This window comes from Acanthaster planci, linkage group LG13 (assembly GCF_054643075.1).
Source record: "Acanthaster planci isolate LZ-2023a linkage group LG13, COTS_SCS, whole genome shotgun sequence".
Taxonomy (NCBI): Eukaryota; Metazoa; Echinodermata; class Asteroidea; order Valvatida; family Acanthasteridae; genus Acanthaster; species Acanthaster planci.
This window is the reverse complement of record NC_141789.1, coordinates 3202428-3227686: the sequence shown is the minus strand read 5'-3', so window position 1 is coordinate 3227686 and position 25259 is coordinate 3202428. Positions and strand designations below refer to the sequence as shown.

Below are 25259 nucleotides of genomic sequence, written 5' to 3'. Positions count from 1 at the left end.
CCGGGGACTCCGAAATCGGAGCCGTATGGTTTATATGTGTGGCCGGGGTCTCCGAACTCGGACAAAGGAAACAGGGCCTGTAACAAAAGACCCTACTCCGAACAAAAGACCAGGCTGCTGGGCATGACCGGCATTTTTCACTCTCAAAAGTGGTGATAATCCAGCGTTATTTTGAAACCGTATACCAGGGTTTGGGGTATTTAGAGCAAGCAGATTACCACTGGGGACAAAAGCTCTCCACCACCGCAGCCATGAGCCACACAGCACCGCTGCATGCTAATCTGGCCCCTATTGAAAAGAGGTCAGCAGTGCACTGAGCCAGGTTCGTGAACAAAAGACAGTTGTATAACACCGCACAATCTGGGCTCTGTTTACAAGGCTGCAGGCCTGGCTGAAATATTCGGGCGTCAATGAAGGTCACCTGTCAACTTAGAGTAGTGCCTGAAGATTACTCCGTGCGGCTATAAACGACTGTTAAATGGAATGATGAATTGTTGAAGGATTTTGAAAACGGAAAAAATGATAGTCATGCCGGCCCAGCATCCTCAACGTTGAAAAATGCCCCGGCCCGAAGTGGTTACAGTTTTGCAAATTACCGTACTTCGGAGATAGCCTGTTTAATATGGATCCATTTTCTTGTACGTGAATTCCAAATTCTGTTCCACAAAACCAAATCCCAGAGTCTTTATTATCAGTGAGTAGCACATCACGTTTGCTTGGTAGGCAGATGGGCAGATGCTTGTAGTTCGTGCAAAGTGGGTGGGTTTATCTTCTACCTGTGCACAATGGCACCAGTGTGATTTTTTATTTATGAAAGTCAGGTGATTTCTTACCTGGCTCAACCGTTCTAAAGGGCTTACAGTTTCTGGTTAGAGAAAAATCCAAAATTACCAACAGAGCCAAGCCTCGAACAAGGCCATAGAGGAGACACTTGATTCTAAGGGTTCTCTGCTTAGTGCCGGGAAAATCTGCAGAAATCGCTGGGCTGAAGACGGAAAATGTTGGGTTGTGGAGAAAATAGAATAAAGACAAAAAACTGACAACAATTCCCTGGATTCATGTAGAATACATTGTAATAAAAAACAGCTTGTATTTGTTACCAGGTCTCGTCATTAACAGTTGTCCAATTACCTGGGAAAATAATTTCTTCTTTCGGGCAAGTAAAAATTAAGGAAAAATTACCCGATGGACAGGTGCTTTTTTCTTGAAATAAAAGTGTCTGTTTTTCATGGCCAAGAATATCAGTCAGCAAATATACCTTTGATTTTTTTCATCTACACAAAAGCTTATAAAAAGTGGTAAATAGTAAACAGTTTTGTGCTTGACAATGTTTTTTGCATCGTTACATACATGCAAATGTACAAACTTACGTGTATTAAGCATGCATTACATTTAGCAGGGCACCTTTCCACACAAGGGAAAACGCATACAGAAATAAAATGTAAAATACTCTTGTGTCTGGGTACCAAACCTCATTGGTTATTGCATGCACCGTGCAGCGGAGCTTTTACTACTGGAAGCTCGAAGACTGTTTCACATGTAGCTGTGTTTTCAGCATTAGTGAATTTTGCCTGGTACTTGTGTGCGTACTTTTTTGCATATATGACACCAGGCAAATTTGTCGAGTGGTTAAGAAATAGCCATTGCCTGAACTTGTGTGAATGATGCATCAGAGTCCTGTGCACTCTCTGCATACATGCAGTAGTCGGGGGGATGTATATTCATGTGGAAAGAAATAAACATGCGAAAAATGGTAAATTTAGAAAGCAGAAGAAAGCAGAATTTGAATTTTACAAAGCAGAAAATTCTGGACACTAAGTTTATTCCCACTAAGTAGAGCCCTCAATGTCCCCTGCCCCTCCACACACCCGATTTCACAGCACTTCCTCCCACCGCCGTTCTGTCACAGCTGCAGCAGGACCAGTCACACTGCCACCACTCGCCCGGCCACCTCAACCACTTCAACCACCTCAAGACCTCCAGTCTGCGGTCGCCGCGGTTCCACAGGAACCATAGGGTACAAGTCAGCCCCCTCTCTCCGCCCCCCCCACCTCGACGAACCTAACCATTTCTGCATGCCCAGTTGAATTAATTTCGTGCAGTCTTTTAAATCATAGTCAGATTTTCACTTTTCAAGCCTTGCAGTGATGCCACATTGCAAGACGTATTTATAACTTTGTGAAATTTCCCTTTTCAATGTTGTCTTTGTTTTGATTTTCATCTTATTTTTTTGTTCAAAGTCTCACCAGTACCATTTTCACCTGTCGTAAGTTTGTCAGTGAAAACAATGCCACAATTAACTCATTTTCATAACTCATTACTTGGCATTTGAAGCATTCATAATTTACTAGTGTATGCCATAAACAAACCATTGAAAGATTGCTTGCTCTGTTTACTTTCCTAAGCGTGTATCAGGCATGCTTTTCAGCATACTTTTCCCCATTTCAGCTGAATTCCTGTTTTACTTGCTAAATAACGTCACAAATTTGAAACCATTGTACAAAGTCTTTTGAGCAGCTCAGGAGTTCCCACTTGCATGCCTGATGTGGGCAAAAGAAAAGACCTGAGCCCAGCCCGTAGAATATCATCTTTGATATTATTTTTGAATCTCCCATTTTTTTATTTGTAGAACTGCCTTTTAATCTGTTGAATTTGAATTTGTGACTGTGTTGTACAAACTTGAGTCTTAAGGTTTTTCTTTCAGCAATTTTGTTTTAGTTTGCACTGGAAAGAAAATAAATGAGCTCGTTCTTTTGAGATACATGTATCACTTGGTTTGGCATCCTGAGGAAAAGGGATGTCACACGGGTGAAAAATGCTGACAGTTTCTGTTGATTTACAGTGCGTGCAATAAGGGCGTTTCACAATAGTGCGCCTCCAAGAGTTTGCAACGTGTTGGCCAAGCACAATGCGTGAAATTTGTCGACCCAATACGAGTTTGGAAACAGGCGACAAATTTTGCGCATTGTGATTGGCCAACGCGTTGCAAACTCTTGGAGGGGCACTACTGTGAATCGCCCGTATTCTTTTCGAGGCTTTTAATTCAAAAGTGGTTCTAACAATCTAGGACTCGTTTTTTTTAGGTTGTGACCTCCTCGTTATCAGCAGCTCAACTTTGGCAATCTTCCTTAAAAGATCAGCCAGCCAGATGCTATTTTTAAGCAACAATTCATGTTACTACTTGCCACCAAATGTTAATCCCATTGTTTTTTGCTTGTTTACAGCATTTCAGCGTAACTCTTCTCAAACCAAGCAGTCGTTCTTCAAATAACTATTAATACTCTTAACCATGTTCCCTCCTCTTTTTGCTCGTTGTCATGTATGTCATATATTAGAAATGCATTGTATAGTGCTAAGCGTGACACTTGCCGGGGAACGAATGACATTTTGACCCAAACACTTAATTTGAAGTTTTAATATTGAATGATGAAAAGGCCGTTTTGTTGGTTTTTCTCTAAAAACATTTGAGAAAAGATTCTACAAACACAACAGTTCCCTTGATAAAGTTGCCTATATTGATGTAGGTTTTGGACAGGGCTTGGCTCTAGACATCTTGCTCTGAGGTAATAAACTATCGTTAATTTAATGGTCTTGTCTTGCTGAAGATTTTTTTCTTGCTTTATTACTAATAATCATTAAGCTGTTCAGCTTAGCAACTCAGTAAAATCAACCCCTGCACATCTTGGAAGGTTAAGGCTGTATTTGAATCCATTATCAAGAGCCAGGTCTAGGTCTTTACTGGCATAACCAGGTGGCCCATTTTGGACACAGGCTACATGTAATTATTAATAGGTTTGCCCTGATGTCAAAGGTCATACGAATCTGTCGTGACTTTTCTTGGATTGTTAATTCACATCCAGAGACATCGCTCGGATGAGTGGGCATCCGTCGATGCCGGCAGCGCTGAGAAGACGTTCCTGGTCTGGGTGTACAACGTGTCCCAGGAGCAACCGTACACAGTGTTTAGGGCCTCAGTCACCAGCACAGCACAGGACATCATAGCCCAGGTGATTACTTCAAAACAGTTCCTTACCAATATGATTGACATAGTAGAGTTCGACAATGTGTTGAGTGTCATATGTTTAGAAACTTCTGCGAATACTGCCCTCGCACCCACTTGAATTTGGGCCTATCCGTGAAAATGTAGAATGTAAAATGATCCTCTCAATCATTTTTCGCTTTTTTTTTGTTTGACTTTGGCGTAACTCTGGGTAAATGCCTTTGAAAACTGAAGTGAGAGAATGTAAGATCCAGAGGTAAACAGTTTGGAGAAAAGCTGCTCTGTCAGCTACAGTGCTTCAGGTTTTGCCTATCCCTGCATGTTAAGCCAAGTCACAAGCTATTGAAATGAACAGTGACAAAAGCATTCCTTGTCATCCTGCCTTGTCACTTGCAACTACAGTGACTGGAATTGAGAAAGTTCTCAAGTTCAACACCTCTTAAACTCTTGATTTCACTTCTCAATCCTCAATCCAGGCAATGGCCAAAGCCCACCGCCTGGACACCGACCCCAGCAACTACGTCCTAACTGAGGAGGTCTACAAGGACTGGAAGGGCTCCGAGAAGAAGGACATCCAGGAGAAAGTGACCAGCCGTGTACTGGAGGACACTGAGAGAGTGTTTGACGTGCAGAACCAGTGGAAGACACCGGGCAGGTTCACCTTGAGGGACAGAGACGAGGTGAGTCCATCTGTGACTGGTGCGCACCTCTGTGCAGCATCTTAGTTGAGTCCATTACGGGTCCCTAAAAGTCCATCACACAGCATCAAGTCTGAAAGTCAAGTCACAAGCTGTTGACATGAACTATGACAAGAGCATTCCTTTGTCATTGTTTACGCTGTACTTATGACTGGTCTTATGAAGGACTTGTGACTGGACTTGTGAAGGGACTTACAGATTTGCCCATAACACTGCCTTTTTGCAAATTAAGCCTTTCAATGTTAAAGGTTTTCACAAATTTGACAGATTCTTCAAATGGTTCTGAAACACTAATGAGTCACCACATAGGAAGTTTGAGGTAGTTTTGTGTTGTAAAATTAAGACTTACTACAGAAAATAATCATTCCTGTGCTCCTGACCGAAAACAAGATTTTACTCCTTTCTGGCCATGATGTCAGCAGCAAAGTAATGCAGCTTGCTCGCCCTTATGAATACATACATCGGGAGTATTGTACATGGATCCAGACATAGGGGAACATTGGTTGTTTAACTGATAATGTCGGATTTAAAAACAGGTTTCCTGGGGGGCAGGGCCACAAGGAGAAGCTTTTATCTTCGATGAAGTTCAATGAAATTCACAAATTTTTTTCCCTGTAGTTTTCTAGTAACTGTCACATTTATGCAGACAACATAATTATAAAAGTAACTAAAGGACACCAGAAATGACAAATTGAACATTAGAATGAGTGCTGCAATGCTGGCCCTCTGCCACTTTTAACTGTCTCAATTTCAAAACAAACTAATTGCATAATTCAAGCAGGACTTGTCTGCTGCGGGAAAGTACTCTTGGTCTGAGAACTCTTGCATGCTAGCGAGTCATGCTCAATTCAACTACAGTTCATGAAATAAGGAGTATAGTCATTCTAACATGAGCAATGCACTTGAATGCATTCCAGTTGACATCGTTGGATTGTGTATTTAGCTCATCTTCAGGAACTGCTGTCACCTGTTTCTCGGTTTTACAAACATCATCAGACTGTTTTGGGTTTTTTTTCCATTTCTTAACGAAAGTTGCCAATCAATTAATTATCAAAGATTTTTTGTCTGGTTTCCTCCACAGCCTGCCGTAGCTCAGAACCTGCCCAATGTCAAGGTGGCTGTGAGCAGCGTGGTCGGGGGTAGTGGCAAGAAGTCCGGCTTCAAGCGGCTGACCAGCATGAAGAACCGGAAGACCAGCAAGGAGATAAGAGAGAAGGAGGGCTCACTACTTAACCTGTCAAGTAAGCAGGGCATCGTAGTCCGAGTCCCTCTTGCAAAAGAATCATTGCTTGTACACACATACTCACACGCAAGTACTCAGGCCGCACTGTCATGGGTGTCGCCAGGATTTTCTTTCCTTCCGGGGGAGGGGGGAAGTTTAATTGAAAAATCTCTAACAGCGGCAGAGGGTCAGTCCCGAGGCATTTTCAAGTGCTTTTTTTCTTTCATCTAATTACCCTTCCCTTTTCATTTGCCTTTACTTTTAAGTTGCTTTCCAAGAGGGAGGGGACAAGCCTCCCCTCCCCTTACCTCAAACAACAGTTACACACACTGTTTTGTTTCATCAAGTTGATGATTTGCTAGAACTCTGATATCTAGATATTCACCATTATTATTGTTCAAGGTGCTACATCATTGTTATCCCTGCACAATGGGCCCAGGAACACTCGTAGAACCATGTCAGCTCCCTCAGGAGCATACAGCTCCAGATTAGATATTCCAGGCGAAAACGGAAAATCGAGCTCAACCATCTCTACCCTCACGGGCACCTCTTTATAGCTCTGGGTGCAGATACGTAAATGGGAGTAAAGTGACTTGCCTAAGGTCACAACATGTAACTAGCAAGTGGCTTTGAACCTGCTGACTCTGTGCTCAGGAATGTCTAACCGTTACCATTAGGTCATATGCTTCATATTTACCAATTCATATTGAGGGGTGCTCATCAGACTTGGAAATGGACTTGAATGCACGAGTGCATTTAATGTTTTACTGGTTCCCTTTCCCCATCCTTTGTCCCAGGTGCAGCCAAAAAGTCTTCCACCTTGCCCCGCGACTTCAAGGCCGAGGACTTCAAGGCAGAGTTTGAGCGGATGGAGGAGGCGGACAAGGGCTCCTCCCGCTCCTCCAAGAGCAAGCTCCTACCGTCCAGGACCAACCTGGTGGGCAAGCTGAAGCGGTGGAAGACGGAGAGCTCCTGAGATCTACTCGTCTCTACTCATAGTCGGGGACCATCGCAGGATTAGACACAAGGCCAGTCGCAAGGAACAAGGGTCAACAGTGACTCAGTCGCATAGGTTTTGGTGTGAACCTTAGACGGGAGGGTCTCGTGCTGGCGTTGTGGAGCTTGTGAGATCTTGTGATGGTCTTAAGGGGGTCTCGACTACAAGAACAAAACAGACAAAGTTGAACATTTTAATCAGTGCAACAATTTCACATTCAACTTCCGAAATGCCAAACGTGTCCCCGCTGGATTTGCAGCAGAAAAAAAAACTGAGAACATCGCTGACAGTGTTGTATACTTTGTTGTTTTGTTTTTAGGTTTCGTTGGGAAATTATAAGGCAACTCGTGCTTTGTTTGGATGCGCTAATATGAAAATGTTGTATATCCAAAATACTAACTTGTTTTGTTGGGTTGGCCTCTTGCGCCGCTGATGCGTGGTTATAATGGGAAAAACTGGCTGGGAATTATGGCTCTGCCTTATATGCATAAGCAGAAAAACCTTGAGAACCATGGGCTCACCATGCCACATGGTCCACACCTTCGTCTGACTGCCTTACACGCTTGTGCCATCACCCAACAGCAGTATTCATATCAACAATACAGAGGGCCCAGTTATGCGCAGATCCTCTGCACCAGATTCCAGTAGTCTTGTATTGGTGTGCTGCACCCATCGGCAACAGGTGTCTGATGTTTCATTGGTCCAAACAAAGGCAAACAAATAAGTAAATTTAACTAAACCAAAATCTCGACATTCTACTCCGTGAAATTTAAGTTCTGTTGTCCACAGAGTTTTAGAGTAATTTTGGAAAATTTTAATATTGACCAAGGCATTACACATTCATTTTGGAGAAACAGTGCTCCTTCCAAATTTTTAAGAGTCGCATCTATTGATGTCTATGTACAACATTATTTTTCCATATGATTTCCATTTGTCAAATATTATCTAAATATTATTAGTGAGCATTTCCCCTAATTTTTAAGCCTCAAAGCTTGGCTAGTGTCTTGTACAATGTATGTTGTGTTTAGCAAAATAGAGGATTATGACACGTAGATCTTTTATGTATGCTTTTTTATTTCAAAAGTATTACAAACTATTGCTTTTTGTACTAGTTTTTAAATTTCCACGGAATTTTACGGACATTCTTTAAGGCAAATTGAGACTGGTCTTTTTTTTATGGAAAGCACTTTTTATAGGGCTAATAATTAAAAAGTTTATTTGCTCTTGCAAGTTTTTGCAATGCACAGTGTTCTGCTGAACCGTTTTTAAGATTGTTTGCAATAAAAATTACCAGTGCAAAATTGGTAGTTGCTTTTTCAAACACAATGTATTATTTATAATGCGAGGAGTTGTTTGAAATAAAAATACCAGTAGTGCAATGAATAGGCTTGTGATGTATAGATGACACCATTTTACATTTTGACCACTTCGGGCTTTTCAGGAGTGAGCAAGTTTCGCACAATCGGCAGGTTTAGGTATGCAAAAATGGTGCAAGGGCATTAATATTAAGTTGTTGTCAGCTTGTTCATGTAGTGATCACTACACAACATGCACAAATCAAGCTGATTTGCATATTCATAAATGACCAATTTCTCCTTGGCCACCCCATGATATTGAATCTGTCATTCTGTTTTCAAATAAGAGTAGACCAAATATGCCATTTTTAAATTCACAAATCAGTGGTTTATTTGCTTCATGATGGGTTTGTGCATTAGTGCCTGGACCAGTGGCTACGTTACTTAAGCCATTAATGAGGAATTCCTGTTCTTTGACAAACCAAAGATTGAACAAACTTATAATCTAGAAGCACAATTGTAAACCATCATGCTTAGTTTTGGTAAAAGTGTTATAAAGAGTTTTATGAGTAGACAGCCCTGGTCAAACAGCTTGCAAGTTTGAGTCAGACTCAAGATTGTGCATTCAAAAGTAACCCCCCTTTTGTACAATCGGCAATTCTTATTTACAATTTAAAGAGATCAATTTAATTGTAAATCAGCAGAAAAAATTGTAAGTCTCTTGCTTGTTTTGATTCTCTTGTTGCACTTTTATTTTACAGTCAACACAGAAACTCAAGACATTGGATGAATTCTTTTTTTAACCATAAAAATGGCACGTTGGGTTTGACAGATTTCAAATCTGGTGCTCAGTTGTTTTTGAAAACAAAGTTGCATTTGAAGCAAGACACTTAGCAGAAGCACGATTGGAAGCTACGACCATCAGGAATCTTGATCAAAAGTTGTTAGACTGTCATCCTAGGCTTGATAGCTAAGTTGGCAGAGCAACTGCACAATGCTTGGAAGACTGCTGGTTCGAATCCTTCAACAAAAACAAAATTGTACTAATCTGGGTTTGGATTTTTGCCAGGTTTCTTTTTAACCATGGAATAGCTTAATATGCTGCACCGGTTAAATTTTGTTTCTAGTCAGGAATTTTGTCTTAGCTGTGAATTGTAGAATGAAATGAAATTTGAAGAGGGGTTTTAATGACATTTGCATGGTTTTGCTTTACTTGGTTTTCATTGCAAGTGCTCTGAAACAGGTGTGCTTACTTGTTGAGCAACAAAATTAATGAAACCTCAGTCAAAAATTCTTCTTTAAATTTGTTGTGGTTTTCACCAGTTCACCCCGTCTTGTACCCCAATGTAAACTTGGCATAGTTACAGTGTAGTGAGTAGAGTGCTTAAAAAGGTAAATATTTCTCTAAGAAATTCCATTGGAGCTGTGTGGATTTTTCACAGAGGGAGGAGCTCTCTGTTTTTCCAAGACGCCTGTCACCAGATAACCCAGAGCTTCCCTAACAGTAGTTTCATTTTTCTTTCCAGAAATTAGACTTCTAATTAGAAGAAAGGAAATTGTGTGTGGATATTGTAGCGGCAACTTCCCGAGCCTAGGGGATGCTTGTCTGAGTGTGCCTGAAAAAAAAATTCCACTGTAATTCACTTGTAAAATTAATCTTACAAATTTGTAAATAAGAAAGCCTTACATATCTATGCTGTTGAACCGTCACAGCTGTATGTATATTGTACATGAACCTTTTTTTCTCCAATGAGATGTAATTTGAATTGATTATTAAGTGGAAATTGTATCTGAATGGAGTTATAAAATCACAGCACAGTTATTATACCGGTAATTGTCTTGTTTTCAATGGAATAAAGGTTAAATTTTTGTCATTGAGATATATGTGTGTGATGTGCTCACAAGTCATTTTGAGTTTTGTAGGTAAATCCCTGGTTGATAATGTCCAGCCATTAATAAAAATCCTTCCAAATGTCCCTTCAAGGTGATGTACTCAAGCAAGCCAACTGTGCCCAGTGTGAATACCAGACTATTCACATTCAGTTCTGAGTTCTGCTTGCCCTGAAGAAGGTACTCAGTTACTGAAAGCTCAGCAATTAGGTGTTTCAGAGCACTGATTTTATATTGTATTCTTGTCAATATTATCATCACGGTGCTACGCAGCCCTTCCATATTTCTCTGAATACCAGACTACCGAGGGCAGGCCAGTGAAAGTTTTTGCAATTATTTATTCAAAACAAAAAAAAGTTAACTAGGAATTACATATTTGTTACAAGATGAATTTAAGTTAGGAATAGTTTTATTTTTAGGCATGTCTCACAGGAACTTAATTTTATTTAACATCATAGATGTTTGGAAAATAACTGACAACTTTTCACTGCTTTAAAATATGAAATACAAAACACTAGAAGATGATACTTGTTTTGAGGTATTTGTTAAAAATTGATATTTTGTAGAGAGCCAGAGGAAAATTGCTTGTATACAACTCTCGCCCCATCCGGTGAATCTGACCGTTACAAAAGAGATATGGACCTGCAAGGGTCCACACGTTTCCCCTCGGACGCGGAAGAGTTACTGACGCATTTTGAGGTTAGATAGCGTGGCAAAATGGAGATGACCAAAGAAATCAGCAAAACTTCAGTCTACCTCCATGGTTTGAATAGGTGCTCATGGTGGGAGAAAAATTAACATTTCCTCGGAGTTCTCTTAACTACAGGGAAAAAAGGAATGTCCACATAAGGTACGTCAAACAAGAGTATGCACACGTTTGAAAAGGCTTTTGCCTTTTCGAAGCCGGCAAACTAAAATAGTGAAGAAACTTGTGGACCCCCCCCCTCGCGGTGTGAGTGTACTTGCGCCCTCATTGTTAAACGTGGGGCATGAAGTCTGGATTCTGCCTCATATGCAGTTTGTCTATGGATATTTAACGCACCAGATCAACGTCTTCGTAACACATATACATAGAAATCATTTTCATATGGCACTAAGTTTGACAGCTGATCGTTGACTGTCCTTCCCGTTCAACGAGTGACAAATTTACTGACATTTTGCGGCGTGGATGATGTCTGTGGGTCTTTCCCAATCTTTGCAGCACGACAAAGAGTAAACGTCTTCGTTGGAAGGTAATATGTCTTTCTTTCTTGAGTTTTAACATCAGTAACAACATCATGTCTGACAAGTGTATGAAATTGAGTTGAAATCTTTAACTGGGCCTAAAAAACTACCGATAGGCCTAGTCGTGTCACGTCGTTCAGGCAGGAGGTTTCACACAGATAGACACTATTATACGGTATGTAAGGGCCTAATGCATGATCATGATTATGCATCAATGGATGGTGTCAGTCGTGCTATTGTACTTCATGTACATTACATGTAGCTCCCACGTGATTGGGGTCTGCTCTTTTGACCATGGGATCAGGCATGTCAGGTCAACTCGGACCCAAACCAACTCCACCATGAACTCTGACCCATACCAACTCGAACCCATGCCAACTCTGGCCCATGCCAACTGGAATCCATGCCAGCTCGGACCCGAAGAAAACTCGAACCCACACCAACTCGGACCCAATACTAACTCAGACCCAAAGCCATCTGGGTCCCACGCCAACTCGGACCAATGACCAACTCAAACCCTCATCAACTCAGACCCACCCTAATTCAACTCGGACCGTGCGAGCCTTAGACTATTTGAGCAACTGTGTGAGAATGCTTGGATAATAAATGTGAGGCTTTCCCGAGTTCGCACAGAGCAAGGACACAGCAGGGACTGCTTTTGGATCCCCCAATATTCTTGCTTCTATAGATGTTCTGTTTTGCAACTTAGATGATTTTCGCCTACATTACATGTACTTAGCAGTTCTTTTAAGCAGTGTACCAGATAATTGTTTAAAACTTCCATCAAACTCTAATCATTCCCGTTATTAAAAATTTGGGGTGTACTGTATCCACTGAAAAATTGTTGTGTATTGTGATAATAATCAATTAATAACTTTAAAGACACCTTAATTGGGGATTTTCTGAGATTTGTTCAGGTGAAACGTGCACGTGGTGAACAGTCCACCAATTTTGTGTCAAATTGAGGTTGCCACTGTTAAGGAATTTTGGATTATTTTTCATGGTATTGAAACTGTGAAAGCTTTAAAATGTGTAAGCCTCTTATTTCCCTCATACTTTTTCAAACTCGATTCCTGGATGTTTAATTTCAATTCATCTCCTAAATTCATGATTTTTTATATCTTACGTTTAATGTTGTCTCTTAAAGAATTTCATACCGTACCTTTCCTGGGAGTCATTTTGATTTCATCATCCGCTATTGCCGAATGCGCAATACATGAAAAATTGTCATTTTGGGAGAGTATAAAATAAAATAACGTTTCATTTTCAGGTCCATTCAAATTTTTCACATGATTGCATGTTATCTTTAGCATTATTATTTCTCGAAAACAGGATGAAACAAGATTCGTAGACATGCACATGAAATGGTTTAATTACTCTTGGCCTACACTCACAAAAAACTAAATTTTCATTTATTCAGATTTTCAATAGTAAAGCATGTTTTCATTCCAATGGAAATAAAACTTTTTTGCCTATTCTGCATCAGAAAACAGTACTTTACTTCTGACCTTTGTTGGTACCGGTAAGGTTTAGATGTCAGTCTAATATCTGAGTTTCTAAAAAAACTATAGGATCTGGTAATCATTCACACATATTGATGGTGTTGTCTGTACCAACGCCAAGGGATTTAATCTGATGCATGGCACTGACTCATAAAAGGTGACGAGTTCATTTAGCATCCTTTGATGACACAGAATTTAAAACACTCCTTTGGTTGGGTCTGAGTTGGTGTAGAATGGATCCAAGTGGGCTATGGGTCCAAGTTGGTTATGGGTCCAAGTTGACTCAAAACCATATTCTGTCTGTCTGTCTGTCTGTCTGTCTGTCTGTCTGTCTGTCTGTCTGTCTGTCTGTCTGTCTGTCTGTCTGTCTGTCTGTCTGTCTGTCTGTCTGTCTGTCTGTCTGTCTGTCTGTCTGTCTGTCTGTCTGTCTGTCTGTCTGTCTGTCTGTCTGTCTGTCTGTCTGTATCATGAAGTTGGCAAAGCATCCTGGGCTAAGGGAAACATCACAGCAACCTGTGGAGAGGAGACGATGCCAAGCAGTTACATACATACTCTTAGAGGTGGGAGGAAAACCCCAGAGAAAAAGTCTAGGTGCCGGGGGTAACACCCACGGAATTAGGTACCGGTACTTGTACAGTGTACATACACGGTACTAGTAGGGACTGAAAACCTAATCCACATGTGAACTGAGCTGGGATTCGAACCCAGGCCGCAGAGGTGGAAAGCAAGCAAACAACCATTGCATCAACTTTAACTTTAGGAAAGAGTTCCATACACGGACATCACTTGACACCTTGTGTATAAACCCAGTGAGACTAAATAACAAAATTCTAAGTATTTTGTAAGTAAACACTTCAATATTTTCCCTGCTAAATTTGACATTTTATGACGTTACCGGTACTTCCTACATGTAATGGTTACACCACTTTAGGGAAACATAGTGATGTCTGTACATACATGTCTACATGTACATGTATATATACATGTATGTATCTTGCAACCGCTTAAATATCAAACAAAATAATATGCTATACCCGGTATATTTGTATGCCAGGTGTTTTAAACTAAACAATTTTTTCCATCATCTACATGTACATACATGTAAATAATAATTTTCACATGTGTTTAACCTGAAAGGTTCAAACTGTAAGCCCTATCAAGTAGGAATGATTTCTAAATCAGTTTAACTGCTGTTAAAATGCAAACCCCACAAAATAAGGTACTGTTTATGTACTGAACAGGTCTAGCACATCAGTAGGCCTACATGTACATGTACCAGTACATGTATGGATGTACATGTACATACATGTACATGGACTAAAAATGTCTGCAGAGTCTGTGGAATATATCCTAATAAACAGAGGAGGTTCTGTCCTGCCTCACAGTGATCAGAATCAAAGTTGGCAATATCTGTGACATCCTCTACCGGCAAAATGTACATGTATAATCCACCAGACATGATTCTACGCTAATCATCACTTTGCAGATCAGAAATACACAGGGGAGTGAGATTTCAGCTTTTTTTGTGTGTTTGGATGTTGACCCTGAATTTCAGCTTTTTTGTACACCTGGTCTGTAAAAAGGTATGGAGACTTTTTACATTTCATCTTTTTGCTAGCTGTTTTCAGCTTTAATTTTAAGTGATCACTCACACCCCTGATAATCATAAGAGTCATCAAATTCATATTTTTAATATCATTTTAAAGCAAAGGTACTGTATGATGTTTACACATTTAAATAAAAAAGTTTTAAAAATACGTTGACATGCACGTACTTCTCCCAAATGTTTAAAAAGAACCCATTTTATAATTTTTTTCCAGATCTACATGTATGTTCTTTTTTATATCTGTTTCCCATATTTCTTCAGCATCACGTGTAGCTGTCTAAAAAACGGAATACATGTAAATACCCAAATGAATAAATCTACTCCAGTTCATCGGGGAAGACCATTTCAGGGAGCGATTGATACATGCAGCTGTTATTGTTGTCTCTCGGTTATCACAAAGTGTCTGTTTAGGTTGATCATCAGGTCACAGGGCTGTGAAGATGCCTCTGCTTTGTGGAAGGTACAATGTATTTTGTCGACAAGCTGTGAGTGACGATGATTAAATCTGCTCATTGAATGAGTCTATTCCTTGTGCGTACAAGTACTGTACTTGTACATGTATTTGCATGTACATGTATGCATCTCACGGATAATGCATACATGTATGGTGTATACATGTACATGTTAATACCAAGGTAGTGGTACACTGTACATGTAGGTGGGACGGTCTTTGTAAAGTCCTGGCAAATGTTTAAACAGTACATTAAAGTTCTGCCAAACATTTATCAAATTAAATGCAAAATTCCATCCCTATTTTAAAGCTTGATGCAGCTACATGTACAATGTACATTAACTTTACACGTACATGTAGGTTTGTCAGTTTGTGTTATTACATGTACGTGTATCTCTATTATTATACCATTTTAATTCAAGTTAAGACAGAACAGCCTTTAAGATTCAACCAATTTTGACCTTGAGTTTTGTAGTGCAGAGCCCTGATAGGGACGATATGGTCTGGAAGACCAGAAACTGCATTTTTTTTTCATGCAGTTACTGAGAATTTTTCACAAATGTATGCCATCGGCAAAGAAATGGGAGTTTACCCCCCAAATTACTGAAAAACATTGTGTGATCAGTGCAGATTTTTTTTTGAGCTGTGGAAACTTTGCAAATTTAATGGCAGAACCTCTTTATAATTTTGATTGGTGCCATGTTCCAGTTTTTTTCATGCATTTTTTGGCCCATTCCAAGAAATTTATGATCAGACCTTTACATGTAGGTGTGTGTGCATACTTGTGATCCGGTGTACACATGTATTACATGTCCATCTGAGAAAAATATTAGACCTTCAATCAAATTAATATTTGAGGAGAATCATGCTTTCTCGAATAACGTGAAAAACAGGAAATTATATCTATAGGCCCTACACAGCCATTCCTTTCCCGTTCCTGCAGGTACATTACAACAGGTACCGCACAGTATCAGAGAGAGAAAAATAATTCAAGTGATCTGAGGATCCAAGGGCAAACAGCCTGAGTGGCTATGGAGGTTTCATTTGTGCTTCTACATGTATTTCCTTTGAGAGGATGAGGCTTTTCAATGGGTCCCTTCCTGATTTTTATCAATGACCTTTGTTTCTTCAATGCTGTTGTGGGAGGCAAGGGGGAATTTATAACCTAGAACTTTCTTTTCACCAGTGATCTGTTCCTGACCCAAATGACTGTCAATGGCTTTGTTGACATCAGTTCATCAAAAGCCCTGTTGCATTTGTAGTGGGGAGAGGTATAAATACCCTCTTTGATATATAAAAACAGGGTCCCTGATATTGTCAGTGCCAAACAAAGACTCAGTCATAGGCATCAGGAGCACTCGCCCACACAATGGGCAACCTCTAGTCTCCCAGGGCACTAAGGTCTGACCTGAAAGTGAGGTCATGTGTCCGCTGGGGTTGTTGTCTTACAGTGGCTGCTCAAATCAAATGATGTGTAACTGCAAATCTATGGTACCGGTGTATATATAGATTTGTAGTTTAGGAAATTGCTAAATATTGATCAGCCTTGACTATTTGTAAAAACAGTGTCATGCATTCAGCAAAGTGGGTGTTTCTGGTACATTACATGTACATGCACATATACAAGAAGCGGAGTTTTGTACCGGTATCAGTTGAGGAAAAACGGTACATGGTACTCACTCAAGTTTTTTATTTTATTATAATTCAGGTTATTTCCACTTGATTGCGACCCGAAGGTTGAATTATGAAGTGGTTACATGACAAATATAATTGAATACATTTAAAAATGCAGATTGTATAGGACACATACGAAAGCACTATAAAATATTAAAAAAGGTCCGTGAATAAAAAACCCTAACAGTAAAAATGTACAAAGAGAGAAAATTGACATACAATGCGAATACGGGCAATTCACAATAGCCCGCCTCCAAGAGTTTGCAACGCGTTGGCCAATCACAACGCGTGAAAACCTGCCAACCCTTTCCAAATGCGCATTGGGTCGACAGATTTTGCACATTGTGATTGGCCAACGCATTGAAACCTCTTGGTGGCGTGCTATAATGAAACGCCCGTATTATATTATATTAATATGGGTACTGGACATCAATTTATAAATCGTGTCTTTGATACAGGCTGCTGTCTAAAGGAAGATCAAACCTTGAGTGCATCATTCAACAATCTGGTCAAGTATTGGATGGGACTGTTATTAATTCTAGCTGTAGTGCCTTGATGGTTGTCGAAAATGAACAATTATCTTAAAGTCATGAAATGACATTACTAGATTTTGGGAACCAGTCAGAGAACTTGTTCAAACAATAAGTTTTTAGAACAGTTAGAACACAAGTTTTTCCTTCTTTCACTCAACGACTCCAAGTCCAATAAAAGCAAGGCCTGTTCATAATTACAGTAGTTTCTATTAAGTATTCTACCACCTAAACAGACACATTACTACAATTACAGAATCACTTTTGTAATGACGCACATGTATATGTGTACACCTCTGCACTCATGGAGACCATACAAGTTACGGTAGAACCAATGACGATTTGAAAATAATTTACAAATTATACATGCGCGTGTATGTGTTTGTTACAGGACCATACATGTACAGTACGTGGACAGTGATTTTAAAATCTACCCCCAGTACTGTACAAGCCCCCCAATCAATGTACATATGCGGAATCCTATGGTACATGTACATGTAGCAAGGATGCTGCATATTTACTGATGGCTGTGATGCAGTCTTGAACAAATGTCAGTTTGCACAGTGTATGTTACATTTGTTGGCCAAGTTTTTGCTCACATACATGTATATGTATTTCTGTGCACATGAGTGTGACGCATACATGTACATGTATTTCTGTGCACATGAGTGTGACGCATACATGTACATGTACAGTACGTACCCTTTACGCGTGTATGTTTTGACTGCAGTGCAGTCCCGTGGGTTACTTCAATCCCTTTAAGAAAAGTTATTTTTAAAATTTATTTTTAAAATCTAACTTTTGAACTACAGACATCTTGTACATCAACGTTTGCAAACCCACTACATGTATGTATAAATTTAAGTGTTAAACCATGGAGGAATAAAACACACAGAGCAGTTGACTTCCTCGTAAAAAAAAATGCGTAAGTTTCAGCATCACATATTCACGGCACACAGAAAGCGTAGGGTACAGGTAGTTATGTGGACTGTGCATTATGCTTTTTCACCCATGGCCTTGTGATGGGCAAAGCTGATTCATGTATTCAGTACTGGATTGGGCCTTGTTGTCTGCCTTGTTTGGCTGTTCATTGCAACCTGCCTTTAGTAAGTGGACATTAGGGCTGTGCTGAATATCCAAATAACAGAGTATTCGATCAATTGTCAAATATTTGAATATTATTTTTCAAATTTGAATGCTCAAATGCAAAAGTCCTGAAAAGATGGGAAAATTTTCCTTTGTTTTAAATGAGCAAAAAGTATGGAAGCTTGTTTCAAGCAGATTCAAATGAAAAGCATCAGAAATCTTACAATGATTAAAAAGTACCGTAAACTATTCATTAAACAATTTAAAAGGAATAGAAATTTTCAACAGGGCAAGAAGTCTTGTTCATCTCTTCAGTCTTGATACGTGTAAATCACTGGAGATACTCCTAGATGTGAGAAGCTATTATATTGATCATATTGTACATGTACAATTTTGTGTCATTGAAACTAATTTTGTATATGGTGTGTTCATCAACGATCTGCTGGTCGGTGGGACCGAATGTTCGGATATTCAATCAAAATGAAGGTCGAATATTCGAATAGTGAATTATTCGAATTGACTCAGCCCTAGTGGAATTCCATGTTCTGTAGCCTAGCTCATACCAGTACCTGTACCGGTATGGTACACTTAGCCTGGGAAGATGTATGCATATGTACAGTGTATGTGATAGACCACAGAAAATGAAATTTGTTGCTTCTGGTACTTAGAAGGATGCTTGACATGCATGTTTACCTTCGCCTTTGCAATCTGATTTATTTTTGTAACCTGGCCTTGCCTGTTTGGGGCTTCCATGTCGGTGGACAAATGGGGACATTCTTGCCGCTGGGGGAATTTAATTAGCCATCCTTGTTCCTGCAATCCAGTGGCTGTACCACATAAATCAAATACCAGTAGGTCCTGACTTGTAACGATGAAAATGTTTGATTGGCAAGCTCAGTGACAGTGCTGTTCCTCAGGAATGTGTTGTGAATTCTTCCTTATACTACAACTTACCGGTAGTCGTCCTGCATCTAATCCATTTCCGGGAAGAACGGCGAGGAGGAAAAAAGGTACCGGGCAATTTACTAGAGACCTCAGTAAGTTACAGTGAATGCATAAGAGGACTTCAGAAGGAATTTTGTGTGCGTTGTCACTTTTCGTATAGTGCAGGTTGTGCAGGCATGGCATACATACACGTACATGTTGCGTGGACCTCTGCACAAAAGAAGTCCACATAATGTAGGGTATGATGGCATTGTGTGGACTTACACATGTCCACACAATGTTTTCCCCTCTCTGAAAAACAGTTTCGTATCATACAAGTACCGATACATGCTACCAGTAAATTTGACATTTAAATCTCCTTCCCCCCCAGAAAAAAAGTATGTGCGATTGGATGATGAGATGAGGACGTGAAGAAAGCTTGAAGATTTAGCTTTAAAAGCTTTAAAAGTATCTTTGTCAGTGTTGGAGTTGAGTCCACAGCCTCTGAGACCAAGGCTGAGTCAGAGTCTGGGGTCTGCAAAGCCAAGGCCATTTAAGGCTGAGGTTACAGCCTTTGAGGCCAAGGCCAGTTATTACACATACATGTATGTATACACGTTTAATGTAACAACATGCACATGTATGTATTTTTGGTACTGTTGGATTCACCTAGATCCACAAGAAACTGTTGTATACATGACATGACAATAGCCCCAATTATTTTGTCTAAGAAAAACTACCAAAACAAACAACAAAACAAGTGTTGTGTTTCATTGATTAGTTGGGCCTACTTTCAGTTTAACATTGTGAACAACCTGGTAAACAAATCCAAATGGGCATAATTGCATACATGTACATGTACCTCTTGTTTGGCAGGTGTTGCAAAGTTCAATTTTTATATTTCTCTCAACAAAGTAAGAGTATTGAGTCCTGGCCTCAAGGCCAGTCTTTAGGCCGAGGCGGGCCTCGAGACCTCCAACACTGATCTTTACAGTACATTTTAAGAATTACATGTACCTGGATTGTACAGTATGCTTACATTTTACCATACACTTTACACGTGTACATGTCAATATACATGTACTGCTACATGTGTACCATACACACAACACAGAGATACATACATGTATAGGATTCGTCATTGTACGGTACGTACATGTACAGTATATGCATACCTGCCAAGTCTCACGCATTAGGCGTGTGACACAGGCATTTTGACCAAGTCTCACGTTCACTTGCATCAAGCTCAAAATCTCACGCATTCTGCAAATGATGACGATAATTCACAAAAACTCACGCATTGGACAACAAGGTCAGTCGCCTGCATCAATTTGCTTTCTCTGTACTGTACTGTACACGCGCATTGCACTGTATTACAGTATTAGCCTTCAGTCAAGGCTCACCTGGACACATGGCGCACACATGAGGAAGACAGGCTGTGCAGAGCGAGTGGCAAAGCTCGTGAATTGTGTGTGTCCTGAGTACACGGGTGGAGCTACTGTAGTTGCCACGCGCGCCTTGACTAACGACTATGCACTACTGATGACTCACATCACGCGCAGGCCGTCTCCGAAACTGGCTTCTAGAGCTTTGGCTAGGTCTATTTTCTCAGCGTCTTCGCGTAGAGTGAAGACCTAGACCTACATGTAGGTCTAAACAACAGATCCGGATACAGCATAAATAGATAGGCAACGCATGCTGTACTGCCGCGCTATAAATTTTCCGTTCCAATTGTGAACGGGCGCTGTAGAATGTAGTACATGGGCCATGCACTCAAACTTTTTCCAAATTTTGTCATTGACATTTTGTGTAAATGTTAACTAGAAAACGTCATTTTCACGACACAGTTGAAAACATCGCAACGTGATTTAGTTTTGCGATTTTTGAAAAAGAATTTTAACAAGCCCTAAGAGATCCCAAGCATTTCATGCATTAACTTTCATTTGGTTTTGATGATGTCACCATGAATATTTTATTTAAATTATGACGTCACGATATGATTATGCATTATAATGGACGTGGGTTTCAATCAGACAAAACAATCTCACGCATTGGAATTTATGAAACTCGGCAGGTCTGGTATATGTATGTGTACATAAATTCATGGACCATGCATTTACGGTACATGTACATGCTTGCAGATCTGAGCAGTCAACAAGGATCCATTGGATTGTAATACACACAAGCAGGCATACATGTAATTACCTGACGGGGGCGAATTCTTGCTTTTGCACAGAAAGTTACCGGGGTACATGAGTAACGTGCATGTACATACATGTACATGTAGGGGATCCAGGGTAGAGTTTGATTCGTTGGGCTTTGTGCAAGACACACCAAGCCTCGTCATTATCAGAGACAGCCAGTGAATAAATTCATGGGAGACCGTTATGTACATTTTTTTTTCACTGACAAGTGCAATGATGACAAATTTCTCATCTACCAGTACATGTAGAATTGTGCTTAGGCAATTGTTGCAGTAACATCTCCTTACATGTAGTTCTCTCCCCTGTCCCTTTCCATTCTCCTCATCTCTCTTCTCCATCCTCCCCACAAACATGTTGATGACGCATGTGGCCGGTCGGGTGCTCCCTCGTAAACTATGGTGCAATTCCAGTCAATTTCATTCACCTTTACTTATTCATTACGACGTGAAGAGGCTGCTTGTTGATTGTAAACAGGGATGCCATCTCGTCGCCTGGATTATCACCGATATACTTCATTCCATTCTGTCAGCTTGTTTTAGTCCCTGAGCCATCTTCATTGCGATTGTCGTTATTGGGAAAGAGGTACTCTACTGTAATTGTAATTGGGTCGTTTCCTAATGTACGTACATGTAACTACTGCCAAATCAGTAACATCAGTTACAGGACCTTTTACATTTAGGAATCAAATGGCTTGAGTAACAAGTACTCTTTGTTGCTAATGACGTCAAACGTGCCAGCATCAATACATGCACAAGTATTCATGTCATGTACGTACATTACATGTACCGGTAGATGTACTGGCACATGTATTTTTTCTTTACTTCTTTTCTGTGCACATGTATATGTACATTTAGTTTTCTGGGAAGAAAACCAACAATTTCTTTGAAAGAGTGACAAGTACCAAGTACGTGTACTGTACGTACCAGTAGGGAGCACTGCATTGCACATGTACATGTACATACTGTACAGGTACAATGTACATGTGGAAGGAAAGTGTGTCTGTGATCATATTTTGTGTTAAAACTGTGAATATACCGGTTCAGGTATTCATCTTTGTTCATGAGAAGAGAATGTTGACCAATGGCAGAATTTAGCAAGTAGGTAAGATCAATCTCGTAAACGAGGGTGTTTTTTCAAATATTATGTTAAGTGCATAATCTTTAATTTCCAATCAAATAATTCAAATTACCAGCCAGGTACATGTACCAGTACATGTACCGGTAAGAACAGTTAAAAGTCAATTTCGATGATGTACAAGTACGTACTGGTACATGTACATGTAAGTATCCCTTGTTAAATACAAGTCAGGTGTAACAGGGTCAAAGAAATGTCCCAAGTTGGACCCCACATAAATAGAATGATCCATGTACATGTACATTTGTACGTATATGTTCAAAGAGATCAAGTAAGATCCTGGTTGAGGTCAGGAAAGGACAGCAATTGTTATAGTGACTGATGGAGTGAAATAGTCCACGAGGTCACACACTGTACATGTACATGTACTCATACTCCCGCACCGAAGTTGTGGGGACATACATGTACCGGTACATTGTACTCTCAACTTTTCAACTAACTGTACGTATGTATTTTGTGGGGACCGAAAAGGTTGTGGGGACATTTTAACTTGGTTCAAATTTTCCCTACCCCAGTATGCTCCTATGAATTGACCTTATTCAAGGGGAGGTCCATGTATGTTGTAAGGTACATGTACATGTACAGTATGATACATGTAGTGCTGGTCTGCATTACGCGCCAAGGTGTGTCCAAACTAATCTCTCTCAGAGAGGGTTTTTTTCTTTTTTTTTTAGAAAGTTGTTTTCCTGTGTCTGGTGAGACAATACAAATGTGAGTAGTTGTTGCAGGTAGTGGCTCAGCGATTTAATTCTGATGGTTTGGAATTGCAGTGCATGAATGCTTTCTCAATATAATTAATCCATAGAGTAAATGTACATGTGTGTACTGCAGTGGAATTCAATGTGAACTCTTGCATTCAATTTGAGTGGAAGATGTTTTCCTCACGGTACGGTAGAAGTTATATACTCTACAGGTGAATTAAGTTACATACCAGTACCTGAGCATGAGAGGCCATGACATGGGTGACTTTTAAAAGATGCTCATTACACATGCATGTCAATTGCCATGTATTGAGGTTTTAAGTACCGTGTACAGTGTATATGAGGCACATAGACCATTGATAATGCTATAGGAATGTTTCACGAAACATGAGGCGAAACTGATGAGTAAAATCCTTGGGAATTGTTTGTGAATTATTAACTCTCATGTACATGTACATGTACTTTCACTTTTTCATCCCAAAAGGTACATTTATGGTTTACATGGATGAAAGGGAATAAATGAGTGTTGGGTCGCTTGTAAACTTTAAAAGTTTAATAGAGGAGGATTAAGGTTCAGGCTCCAGATGGTCAAGCTCATAATCCCCACCCGCTGGCCTGACTTAGAAATTCTAGAATTCAAATCCTGAATGTAGCAGTACATACATGTACATGTATGTGTATGTTCAATCGTACCCATGTATGTACATGTAGCTTGAGTGAGAGCTCAACACAGTATTGAAGTTGGTCAAAACAGCAGGTTTTTTTGTTTTTTTTAAATCAAACAAGGTGTATAGGTACAATTCAGGTGTTCATTTCAGTACAGTATATACTGTAGACTGGACATGTACATGTACGTGTACATGTATTCACTTACAGAGCCGTATGATAGGTAACGGTACATATTGTACTAGTACATGGGTTATTCCAGAAATTAAGGGTCCAAATTTGTGTTGTGTCCCTGGCTCACATGACATACATGTAGGATTTTGTAAGTTCAGAACACATTTTCTAATTTCTAAAAGCGATGAATTTAATGCAAGTTACATATGTACATTGTACATGCCGAACCAGCAATAATACATGTAATTTTAAATCAATTTCAGTGGTATTTCCATGTCAAATAACAAAGGTCAGATGTACATACCGTAACAGGAACAGGAAAATATCACACTTCTGAACCCCTAATTTCTAAAATTACCCACATGTACTTTACCCCAACTCCACCCTCCTTCATGACTTAAAGCATTATTGATTCTAATGGGTGAACTATTAGTTTGAAGTATTTTGCACTCTGTTGGCAGTGTGTTCTGATGTCAGTATGTGCATGTACCAGCCCATGTAATGTACATGTATGTACCATACCGATACATGTACATGTACATGTATATGCAGGAAGAAATTGAAATATTTATCTTGTGCCATTTCAGCACTAATAATCGCCCCCAAAACATGCCCTTTGTGCACTAGCTCCAAGGACACCAGGAGCCTGACCTTACATTTGTTTACTGTCCTGAATTGATTTGGGACCTGTTTGTTTTATTTTGTGGCCCCGCCCTTTACATCAACAAAAAAGGCAATTAATTGACAAAAACCCATGCATACATGAACAGGTAGAACATGGTGTGTCATAAAAGAATCCTACATGTAGCCTCACATGACATTGCCAAGGGGAAGTACATGTAGGGTACATGTATGCCCACAGGTGTACGTATTTTACCCTTTAGCTTACACTACTGGGAGATGGATATAATTAACATCCAGATGTGATTGCTTGGAGAGTATGTGACCTTTTGACCTTCCAATGCCACTCTTGCACTTGGAAGACTCTCACATGGAAGGCCTATTTGCAATGCTCTCATGGTGGATTGCTACCCACCAGCATCTTTTTCTTTCCTCTGTGCAGAATTTGTTAGCCACCCATCTGCATCTTTTTCTTTCCTCTGTGCAAAATTTGTTTTCCCCAACCTTCTTAGGTGTTTTCATCCCTTGTTCCTATTTCTTTTCTTTTCTTCTCTCTTTTTTCCTTTTGCACCAGTGCTCTGGTCATGTAAACCAATCAATAGCGAAAAGGGCTACCCAAAGGCAGAACTTTTGACAGGAGTCGATTTTTTGGTGGACAAG

General features: G+C 39.9%; 2 protein-coding genes across 3 annotated transcripts in view; both read left to right on the top strand.

Annotated features, from left to right (window-relative positions):
* Nucleotides 1–10092, top strand: part of plce1 (phospholipase C epsilon 1) — a 141613-nt gene extending 131521 nt beyond the window's left edge. The window contains 5 exon segments of the mRNA XM_022230979.2: nucleotides 1910–2017; nucleotides 3861–4007; nucleotides 4477–4680; nucleotides 5780–5939; nucleotides 6718–10092. Coding sequence (XP_022086671.2) covers nucleotides 1910–2017; nucleotides 3861–4007; nucleotides 4477–4680; nucleotides 5780–5939; nucleotides 6718–6896 — 798 coding nt within the window. The 3' untranslated portion in view covers nucleotides 6897–10092.
* Nucleotides 10093–11154: 1062 nt separating this feature from the next.
* Nucleotides 11155–25259, top strand: part of LOC110977126 (rho-related BTB domain-containing protein 1-like) — a 48270-nt gene continuing 34165 nt past the window's right edge. For both annotated transcript variants that reach the window (XM_022230971.2, XM_022230970.2), the window contains exon 1: nucleotides 11155–11334. The gene's annotated coding sequence lies outside the window, so the exon portion shown is untranslated. The remainder of the gene's footprint in view (nucleotides 11335–25259) is intronic.